Below are 11656 nucleotides of genomic sequence, written 5' to 3'. Positions count from 1 at the left end.
TTGGGTCTAATTGATATAATAAAGTCATTGACTCTGAGACGAGGGAACCAGAAGTGCAAAAATTCTCACTGATTTCTGGGTTTTAGGACTCATTCCTGCAGCAAACTCTAATGGCACATGCTTAAAACATGCTGTCCAAGTACAAATAGGGAAGGGCAATAAAACCAGCAATCTGACTCAGTATTGTTCTTTTCTCAGCAATAGCCTACAGTTTGTTAACATTTAAACCATCATAAACTAGTGGTCGTACCAGAGTTACCTAAGCAAGGCTGCAGTGGCAAAAGCGTGGAGTGTGGCAAACTGAAAAAAAAAGTTGAAGTTGAGTTTATAGATTAAACATTCAACTTAAGATTTAAGGAGAAACTTGATTTTTCTTTCAAAAGTGTCAAGTGTCAGTGTGGTACTTACAATACAGAATTTGTTTGATCCTGATAGTTTCGTGTTGAAAGTAGATCTTCAATCCAAAATTGCAGACCTTGCGGCTCAGCTAGCACATGCATAGCACTTGACCTTCGATTAAACGTGACAGAGCAGGTCTCCTGTAGATGATAAACCTGTCTGTTATGTGGCTGCCTTTCTCCTCACCTGTCAATCCCTCCACCTCCTTATTCCTATACTGTTACCTTCCTCTCTTTCCCAATAGCTTTATCAGCCTCTTGTGATCTCTTTGGTGTTGAGTTAATGTTTGATTTTGCCACAATATAGTAGATAGCAGTCATTTTGGGCTCATTAGATCAGTGTTTCTCTGTGGAGCACATCCTGCTTTTTCTCAGCTTCACTTGTGTTGTACCTTTTTTCTTTTCTTCACACTGCCAAGTTGTTACCTGAGAGAGTTTTGGATAGTTTTCACCTTTGAGTTGCTTGTCAGTTTTTGCCATGAGACTCCTGCGTAGTATTTTGAGGTGGATGTGGTACCACAGAAACTACATCATCATCTTCCTCACTCCGATCATCCTCCTTCCTCTGCCGCTCAGGTACCCTTCATCGGTGAGTGTCTGAAGTTAACTTTTTGATTAAGTGTTTGGTTTTAATTTATGTGTGTCTTGACTGAAAGCACATCACAGGTGTCTAAAAGAGGTAACTGTTGTGTCTAAATGTCTTTGTTTCCTGTTGTGCTTTTTTCTACTGCTGTCTGTCTTCAGTGTGCAGTACACATCATAGAGATACATGACTGAAACATTCATTACGACAGGCTAATACCGTCCTTTGTATTAACACTCAGGGAGGACTGCAACAGAAGCGCATATGTGGTTTCACACGCACAACAAATATATGTCGTGAGGTTTTGATATCTTCTGAGAACTGCCTGTTCAGTTAATCTGCCAACTTTCCTTCCAAACAGTAATTTCATGTTGGTACAAGTAAATAATTGATTTCACAATTGTTTTTTTTTTTAGTTGCAACTAGTAATCGAGAGACACATTTAAAGAAACCCTACACTGCATGTGTCACTAGCTCCATTGTTGTGGAGCTGAGTTTGATTTTGTGTGAGTCAGTTGTTTTTACGAACAAAAACTTGTGCCACTATTACAATCATTTTAAAGATGCCACGATCACTTATTAACACATTATGGCTTTGAAACCTAACCATAAAACTGACACTTAATAATATGTTTTTCACATTGATGTCTACATATAGAAATGTAGAATTACATTTGAGTGGAAGTGAATTTTACAACAAACAACGTACATTTTTTCTCAGTCTGTAAACACAACATTTATGCTTTTATTCTGCAGCTTGTGTGTCCATGGGACTTATCTCTCATTAGGAACAAAGAAAGATAAAGTCTCTAGAGCCAAATTCCTAACTTGATCACTCAGTTAATGCATTTATAAACGCAGTCACCCAGGTTACCTATTATGTGTTTAACTTTATTACCTGACATATTGATTGGTCCCTTTCATTGTTGGACTTCAGGCTGTCTTACTTAATGATAGTTTGGAGACAAAGACGAGATAATGACAGACAATGTACAGCTGATCTTAAGACCACATAGGAACCCTTAACGACGGCTGTTTCCTAGATTTCAATTGGTTCCTTCAGCCTATCCAACGATACAAAGCGCGGCAAGTTATCTCCGATATTGTTTTTTCCACAAACTGGCAACTACAAAGACTACAAATATCTGTGTATCCGATATCTGATACCAACGGCTTAATGCTATTGGCTGACAAACCTTGTTAGAAGCTGGAATCAATGTTGGATGTTTTTCACAAACTGTCACTCTCACTCACTTAAAGGGCACGACCTGCTGAGTTAAGTGAGGTCTCATCTGTGCGGCAGTGGAAAGTTTTGTGTTGGTTCTTTGTGAAAAAGCATTTTACTGAGGACTCATAAAGAATTATCTTGTGAGACGAGAGCTCGACAAACTGTTTGTTTTATGATCAAGGTAACTTTTATCTGCATGTGTAAAATCTTATTGCCTTTTAAAGAGACGCTGGAGATAAGATAAGAACATGAAAGCTGAAACGCTGTATGTACTTTACTGTAAGTGTGTGTGTGTGTCTCTGCTTCTGTGTGTGTCTTTGTCCATGCCTATAATCTCTATCACACAAGGATCTTTGAACGTCTCAGCATACTTTAGAAATAAAACGACAAAATGCTGCACTGATAATGTGATGTTTGTTACTTACCATTTAGAGAATTGTGTGTGTGTTTACAGGAAGCGAGATGTGGTTATGCAATCATCCTCATGGCTCTGTACTGGTGTACAGAGTGTATGCCACTGGCTGTGACTGCCCTTTTGCCAGTCATACTCTTCCCTATGATGGGCATCATGAAGGCTGAAAAGGTACAGTTATTTGTCTTTCATTGTGTGCCAATTTACATGTACCTGTATTTTACTGATACCTGGTTCTTTTGGAAAATCTTTGTCGAACTAGTTCTCATTCTTAGCTTCCCTCAAGGTGTTTGTCATGAGTCGTGAAAGGAAGGCATCACCGTGTCCGATGTAAACAAACAATCAAAAAGGGGAGGAAGCGTTAAATGAAACGAAAAGTTAAAAGCAGCTGGATTTACTGCTTAGTCTTCCTCACTTTTTGTGGTGTCCCTACACCTCACATCTGTTTTTGCTTGGCCCCCAAGACGAAGAGGTCAGAGGTCACGATCTCCTCCAGAAAAGCTAAAGGACACCAGGAGACCAGAACCAAATAAAGTACAATCAAACAAGAAAGTTTCTTTGTCTTAAATGATAATTCAGTGCACGCAGAAAATGTTGGTTTGACCTTTCAGCCAGTTCTTTTAAGGACATACTTAGCCTTTGCAGATCTGCTGATCCCTGCGTTTTAGCTTTATTGCTCATAAAAATGTGATGATACATTAGCTCTGTATGGATCCACAGGTTCACACGTCACTGGCCACGTTCGTATTCCTGATTCTGTCTATGTAATCTGTTTCAGGTCAGTATCGAGTATCTGAAGGACTCTAACATGCTGTTCATCGGTGGCCTGCTGGTGGCCATCGCAGTGGAGCACTGGAACCTTCATAAGCGCATCGCTCTCCGAGTTCTGCTGCTGGTTGGTGTTCGTCCATCCTTGTAAGAAACCCTTGTGATGCAGTTCACCTGTCTACACTACAGCAGAGGATCAACAGTGCCAACAGTGATATTTATAGTACTGACTTGGTCATCGAGTAAGCCAGAGAGTGAATGAAGAGAGGGAGCGCGTTAGCAAAACCAAAGCAATGAATCTGAGACAGAGAACATTATTTTCTGCTTTTTTCATGGTGGTTACGTTGTCAAGCACAAAGAAAAATGCAACGCAACCTAGCACAACCCTGTGGGAAGGTGCTGCATGCTGTTTGCTTCTCTACTCTGCATGTGTCTGTGTATAACTCAGCCCCGCCCTCAGTCAAACAGATACAGACCTGCAGTTCAGACTGAGAGCAAAGGAGAGAGATGGAGGTAGTTATGTAATACATTTTTTTATAGAGGCCCGACCCCACACTCTGTTTGCTATTATTGGCTGGGGCCACACCCACTACCCAAAGGTTGACACCCAGATATGTCCTAAACACAGAAAAATACTGAGATACCTAACCCTGCTTACCATTATTTTAATTGATAAGCGAGTGATTGTCGAAAGGCTGATGCTAGGTTAACAGCAAGCATCTGCAATAATTTCTTAATCACACAATGGCTGATTGTCAAAACTGAAAAAAAAATAATAATAATCTAATAGTAAGCATTAACAACACTGAGGAATGTAAACTTTAGTAACTTCATGAGCCATAAACCTTGACAACAAATGGCGTGTCCGGGCCTGTTTATCACTTTTTAGTGTCACCTAGAGACAGTTGTTTTGTAACCAGTATCCTCAATAAAACATTTTATTGTGAGCAAACTTAATAACAGAAAATGTAGAAAATAATTGAAAAGTATAATTATATTAGGATATTAGTTAACAACATGAAACTTGTACTGACAAATACTGTATATTACATCTACAGTACCTTCTTATTAAGACCTGATCGCCTCTACTACTGTTCCACTCATGATGACTATCCTCCCGCAGGTTATTGATGGGGTTCATGATCGTCTCGTCCTTCCTGTCCATGTGGATCAGCAACACGGCCACCACAGCTATGATGCTGCCCATCGCCAATGCCGTGCTGCAGCAGCTGAAAGACACAGAGGCCCAGGCTGACGCACGAGATTTCGCAGCTGCAGCCGAGGACAACCCTGCATTTGAGCTTGAGAACAGAGAAACTAAACAGGAAATAACAGAAGACAAACAGCCAGAGACCAAGACACAGCCTGAGGACAGAGTGTGTAAGTAAAATTGTCAGGTAGATTAATGGGTTTATTGCCTTTTCGACAGCAGCCTTTCCAATAACACCAGCTTACTGAATGTCTTGGTCTCCAGATGAACATGAGTGGACTCCAGAATCACTGCAGGAGATCAAGAGAAGAGCGACAGAGGCGAAGTATGAACTCCTGACCAAAGGGATGAGTCTGAGTGTGTGCTACTCTGCCAGCATCGGAGGCACAGCCACGCTCACTGGAACGACCCCGAACCTCATCCTTAAGGGCCAAATTGACCAGTAAGGCATAAATAAACCCAGCAGTGTATTATTCCAGATGTTTATACTCCTTTTCGTTATCTCATCTCTCCATCTTTCTTTACTTTCCTGAAGGCTCTTCCCTCAAAATGGTGGTGTGATCAACTTTGCCAGCTGGTTCGGCTTTGCTTTTCCCAACATGGTGCTCATGCTGATATTGACCTGGCTCTGGCTTCAGATTATATTCCTGGGCTTCAAGTAAGACAACATAATTACATACATTTTTTTTCTCATGTTTAAATGATGATTTTAATCCATAACTTAAAGAAACAAATTGTGCCACTTGCACTACGTGGTATCTGGCCATGCAAATGTTTTTAGAATTATCAGGAAAATTTCTCCTTAGTGCAGAAAAATACTAAAAACTATCTACAGTGAGATATCCTGAGTATTGTTTATATACACACACATCGCACACATTCAATTCAACCCCCATTGTCTTGGGGTTGCAGGTATGTCAAAACCTCTTCTGCAAATAATACTGAAAATATTTGTCATCATCATTAGGAATATTTCTAACATTTTGGGTGAACTGACCCTTTAAAAAAACACCTCACCTTGAATTTCTTCAACATTTTGCCAAGCCAAGAAACTGTTTTTTCAGGTTTTCTGCAGATTAAAGAAACAATAAATAACGTATTGTTTAGAGGTGCTAGTGGGCAGATTTTGTTATATTCCAACAGAGCTTGGCTATCTGGTTCCTAGTGTCCAGACTGTGTAATAAGCTAAGCTAACTAGTTGCTGGGCAGACAGGAGAGGGTCAATTTCTGTCCAGAGAGTAGAGGTTCATGTTTCCCTAAATGTCTAACTATTCCTTTAAGTAAAGAAAGTGGAATAAATTACATGTTCTTTATTTCCTGTGTATTATGAAAACAACTAGCTAACTATCACACTGTCTTGGCTTACTGTGACACTTGAGCTGAGGTTAACGTTATTAGTAACAACTATGACAAGTCAGATTTCTGAAGCAAACGGTTTTATAACCTCACAACACTATTTACAGTTTCACAGGCTCTCTCTCCATGTTTCATTATGCTGCTTAGTCTACCAGCTTTACTCGTTTCCGATCATTTTGCTGACACTTAAACTTAAGAAAAGCTGCAAGATAAGTTTTATGGTGCAAGGTGCAGTAAAAGAGGACAAGCCATTGTCAGGGTCAAACCCAGGCTACTATTTATTTTCGCTGCTGTTATCAGGTAAACGATATCTTTAAAAGACGGCTTCTATCCTCAGGCAGTAGGGCGGTAAGTAAAACCTACTGTTACTGTGTAGTCAAGACTTTCTATTTTTCATAGCTTCAACACAACTCAGAGTTGTTAGTATTTGAGTTTCAATTTTCAATGAAGAAGCTCTGTCCAAACTTGCTGATCCATACTATGAAACCACTGTGAAAAAAGCTGTAAATCCAAGTTGGATTGGACTCAGTGCTTATAAATTTTAATCTGTTGAACCATCTGCATGATCTTTGTACTTTTCTCCGCAGCTTTAAGCAGACATTTGGCTGTGGCGTGAAAACGGAAAGAGACAAGGAGGCGTACGGGGTGATGAGGGAGGAGTACAGAAAGCTGGGCCCTATGAAGTTTGCTGAGATAGCGGTGCTCATCATCTTCGCCCTGCTGGTGGGCCTGTGGTTCACCAGGGAGCCGGGCTTCATACCCGGCTGGGCAACAGTGCTCTTCGAAAAGGAGTGAGTCTTTAGCTTTCTTTTGTAAAAGTTCATTACCATCAACCAAAACATCAATGTTTGTCTGCATATTTGTTGCATTTCATTGAGTTTGCATTGTGAGGACACTGTGAAACAGAGCAGGAAACATGCCAGGAACATATGTAAACAAGTTATCAATGTTATCTTGTGCCTCTCAGGTATGTGTCCGATGGAACCACCGCTATCTTCATGTCGATGCTCTTCTTCATCATCCCCTCCCGGCTGCCCAAGTGTGGAGACTACGGTTTCAATGAAGCAGGTGAAATGCTGATTCCAACCCCACTAATCACAGTTAATATCTGTTAATACAGTGCCTTAATGATGTTCGTGTGACCTAAATTTCAGCTCATCAGAGCACTGGGTGATGATTACCCAGTGGATGTGACACTGCTCTTTAAAACTAATTACTGCTCCATGTTCACACTTCATCTCGGACTCACAGGTAAGAAGGTGAAGGCTCCCAAAACTCTGCTGAACTGGCAGGTGGTTCACGAGCGGATGCCCTGGAACATCATCCTGCTGCTGGGAGGAGGTTTCGCTCTGGCTAAAGGCAGTGAGGTAAACACTGTGTTCATGTATCGATTTATAATGAATGATTGTTATTATAATTTATAACAATACTGAGATTCCTTTTTCAAAAAGATCAACGTTTCTGCTTGTAACATTTGTTTACAGGAGTCGGGTCTGTCCACGTGGTTGGGAGACATGTTGGCCCCTCTGCAGGAAATTCCCCCCTTCGCCATCTCGATACTGCTCAGCCTGCTGGTGGCGACGTTCACCGAGTGCTCCAGCAACACAGCCACCACCACCCTGTTCCTGCCCATACTGGGTTCAATGGTGAGCAGAACTCAGATGTCGGCATGCACATACAGGTAACACACAGCTTCTCACTGTATTTAACTGTGTTGTGTTCACGTTTCCTAGGCCCAAGCTATTAAGATACACCCTCTGTATGTAATGCTGCCCTGCACCATCGCTGCCTCTCTGGCCTTCATGCTGCCTGTGGCCACACCACCCAACGCCATCGCCTTCTCTTTCGGAAACCTCAAAGTCATCGATATGGTACGTTTCTTACACATGCAGTCCATTAAACACAATATATGTTGCAAGCATCATTCTTGTGAGGTGATGAGATGGAGTTCAGTTGGTGGGCTGTGGAGGAATGGACCAGAAATCAATTATAAGTGATATCAGTCAAGCAAACACACCTTCAAAAAGTACGCCTCTTGAAGCATCAGTATCCTCTAAAATAATGATCCAACAAGTCTTCAACACACCTGAGTTATGTGGAGTCAGCAGTGATTAAAATAGCTGCATCTTGAGTGCTGCAGGAATGAGTCCTATGATCTGGAAATGAACATTTTTGTACTTCCAGTTCCCTCATCTCAAAGTTAATGGTTGTATTTGGATGCCTGAAATTAGGTCTGTGGTTAACACAAGCTAAAGAGAGTTTCATGTTTTGTTCTACAAACATAAAATATGTTAGTAAGTGCCCCAAATGAGAATTGTGAAGCTTTTACATGTCTTTAAAAAAGTACTACAGAGGTTGCCAGGGACATAAACGTCATCATGCCCAACACATATCTTATCTACTCACTTTACAGTCGGACTTTACTTGCAAACTAACTCGTGCTGTCCAACCTGTAGATGTATCAGTGTATAGTAAAGTGTGTATAGTATAGTGTACTAGGAAGTCTAGTGGTGGTGAAGTCATACAACCACGATATAGTTCATTTATAGCCTAACGTTGGCTTTTCTGGTGATTTAATTTACGCTTCAAAAATAGTAAAGTGTTCATTTTTGAAGATTCTCTCGCTGAGCAAAACGTGTAAGTATCATAAACTTTTGTTTGCCACAGATTTTATTTTGTGCAAAATAAATCCACTGAAAAATCCCATTGGCTTGTCGTCGAGGGCACCAGGGTGATGCTAACTTCTGGCTAAGCCTACAAATATACGTCATACCTGCAGCCCTCTATTGGCTTCAGTATTGGATTATGGTGGCAGCAGTATATAAGAAAATTAATGGATGGATTTATGACATGTGCACAATCTACTGTCACACCAATCCCACTTTTAGTTTATAGATGTGTAACCTTAATTCATTGTTTTTCAAGGCAGATACTCTTTTTTGACTTTTTTTTTTCTTCTAACTTAACTCATACTGTGTACTGATCAGAATGTGGCTATCTGTTCCTCCAGGTGAGAACCGGCTTCATACTGAACATCATCGGGATTTTGACCATTAATTTAGGCATCAACACCTGGGGATACGCCATGTTCGACATGGGCACCTACCCTGACTGGGCCAACACGACAAGTGTCAAACCTTGAGTAATGGAGGAGAAAAAGCAATGGAGTAAAGGAATGACACTGAAAGTATTCCTCTACAATACAACCTAATATTTTCATGTTTAAAAGTCAAACCTCAGCTTATGTATTTCATCAGGACTGTGTGGAAGAGCTCTCATTCACACACACAAATACAGAAATATATCTTCCGTGAAATAAGCAAAACTTTTCAGACTTTGGAAGAAAATATTGGATCCCATCATATGAAGAAGCTGACAGATAAAACTTGTTCAGGGCCTTTAAAGGAGAGAAGAGACAGTCACTTTAAATTTCAAGAGATGTAGCAGAAGCTTTGGTTATAGAAGAAGAAGGGAAAGAAGGGGAGTAAATGAAAGGTTGGTTACAGTAAATTTACTAAAGAAATTAAAGTTTAAAGATGAACCTGATCCAAAATAATCTATCATTATTATATCATTTAGTTTAAGTGGTATCAGACTACGAGCTGTGTATTTAAACAGACTGCCCTGTTAGCATTCACTACTTCCTGGTGTCATTCCAGTGACAGAACAAAAAAAAAATGTGTTCATTAGAAAACAAATGAGGTCATTTCCTTGTACACATTTCCCTGAATGTGATGTCATCGTTGTCTATTTATCACTAACAAATGGTACAAAGATGCAGCACACCGAGTGATTATTTAAAATGATGTGATTATTCTGAGTGATGTTGTGTTTGTAGAGAATATGTTAATGAGCTGAAATTTAATTAATTGTATCAGTTAATTTAACTTATTGCTGTGGTCCTTTTTTTGGACCTTTTTGTTTCATATTTTTGTTTTATCAGTTGTTTTGTCACACTGTTTTTACCCTGAACAAGCGTTGACTTTATACTTTTTATCTTGTAATTTGTTCTATGTCGTGGAGGGAAAATGCTCATCTTGACTTGTAATATGCTGCCTAGATGAATACAAGTGAAAGCTAATAAAGGAATAGTTTGACATTTTAGGAAATATGCTCATTCGTTCTCTTGCTGAGAGTCGATCGATGCCACTCCCGTCACTGTACAGTAAAGATTAAACTTCAGCGGGTGGCTGGATAGCAGAGCTTGGCATCAAAGACTGAAAGCAAGGAGAAAAGGCAAGCCTAGCTTTGTCCAAAGGTAAACCAACAAAGAAAACAGAGCCAGGCTGGCTGTGTTCCCCTGTTTCCAGCCCTTAAGCTTAGCTAACGATTTCTAGCGCCAGCTTCACAATGATTCACATCTTCCCAAAATGTTGAAGTACTCCTTTAACAGATGCACTCCATAGTGATAGTGAAAAATGTTCTTAAGCACTGAGGAAATGAAAACTCTGAAAGTGCACAGATCAATAGCAGGAAGGTGTTACGAATACTGTGTACAGTGAGAGCAGATGTAAAGGCTGGTTGAAGAATAACTTTGAGATAAGAAGCTGCCAACAGGATATAATAGAGTAGTAGAGGTCAGACTCTACTGTGGTTATTACAGGTGAACGGAGAAGAGACAGAATGTCCCAGCAGAGTGTTTTTCCCACATTACTTTTGTGTTTATGTACCAGAGCTGTTAGAAAATAAAGCATCATCATGTGAACAGTGAGTGAGCGTCCTCTTTCTTTCCCACAACACTGACAGCCAGAGTTCTTGTAGGCTACTTTAGCACAGCTCGGCAAGCTTCTATACTGCTGCTATACAGTATGTTTTAAGCATGTACCATTATGATTACAGATTACTTCATATCTCTCTCAAAATGCAACATCTATAAACAACAATTTGCCATTTTAAGCCATTTTATTTAGGCTAAAATGAACAACACCTTCCAACAGCGCCACAACTTTCTTATTTAGCCTAAATGTTTGCTAACAAGCTAGTCCAGTATCCCAAAGTCACCTGGGTTTTGTGAAATTCTAATTACATAATCAAAATAAAACAAATTGTTTGCTTTTTATTTTTATTTCTACTTGCCTCAATTTCCGAAGGTAGTCTACAACGTGAAAATATGATAGTTGTACTTCAGCACAGCTCGGCTGGCTGCTTCCAGTGTCTGTGCTCAGATAACTCAACCAAATCTTGGACAAATGTCTGACATTGACATACTGAGCTATGTTTTTGCATTGTTTGTCCTTAAGGGTTTCAAGACGACTCACACAGATCAGCACCATATAATTAAAGCTTCAGAGCAATTTGGATTTTAGTTTTAAGAGTGAGTTACGGACTAGATGGAGTCTGTAAACCAATAAAAAAGCAACATGAGACATCTATCTATTCCTAATAAACATGTCACTGGAATATTTTATGATCTTACTCAACACACGGAAGTTATATGAGAATCCTTTCTTGTGTTTATGACTCCTACACTACATGTCAGATAAGGCCAAGGATAGCTTCAATTAGCCTCAGTCATAAAACAGTCTGTACGGAGAACACAGCTTTTTTTTCTAACTCAAGTTACTTACTTATTTTTTAATTTTGTACAAAAATCAGTGTATGAGCACTGTGGAACAACTGCAGCTTTATTGATGTTCTCAATAAAGTTTAGGAAGTATTTATATTATAGTGAACATAGAGACACTACTATCACGGTAATTTA

The 11656-nt window shown here is 39.9% G+C and overlaps 1 protein-coding gene across 1 annotated transcript; it reads left to right on the top strand.

Moving 5' to 3' along the window:
* The first annotated feature begins 769 nt into the window (after positions 1 to 769).
* Positions 770 to 10666, top strand: slc13a2 (solute carrier family 13 member 2). The gene is made up of 12 exons (XM_073480098.1): positions 770 to 987; positions 2664 to 2792; positions 3400 to 3536; positions 4513 to 4769; positions 4864 to 5041; positions 5135 to 5257; positions 6543 to 6746; positions 6923 to 7023; positions 7207 to 7322; positions 7440 to 7601; positions 7689 to 7826; positions 8966 to 10666. The coding sequence occupies exons 1-12, from the start codon at positions 877 to 879 to the stop codon at positions 9095 to 9097; spliced, it is 1788 nt and encodes a 595-aa protein (XP_073336199.1). The 5' UTR covers positions 770 to 876; the 3' UTR covers positions 9098 to 10666.
* The last annotated feature ends 990 nt before the right edge of the window (positions 10667 to 11656 follow it).

The sequence above is a fragment of the Pagrus major genome, chromosome 13, assembly GCF_040436345.1.
Source record: "Pagrus major chromosome 13, Pma_NU_1.0".
NCBI lineage: Eukaryota > Metazoa > Chordata > Actinopteri > Spariformes > Sparidae > Pagrus > Pagrus major.
The sequence above is the reverse complement of the archived record's forward strand: the minus strand, read 5'-3'. Positions and strand labels throughout refer to the sequence as shown.

Bases quoted from the DNA above. Each gene is read 5' to 3' on its own strand.
- slc13a2 (XM_073480098.1), top strand. From the start codon at position 877: ATGAGACTCCTGCGTAGTATTTTGAGGTGGATGTGGTACCACAGAAAC. The intron at 3,537-4,512 runs GTAAGAAACCCT...ATCCTCCCGCAG, and splicing joins GTTGGTGTTCGTCCATCCTT to GTTATTGATGGGGTTCATGA. The intron at 5,258-6,542 runs GTAAGACAACAT...TTTTCTCCGCAG, and splicing joins ATTATATTCCTGGGCTTCAA to CTTTAAGCAGACATTTGGCT.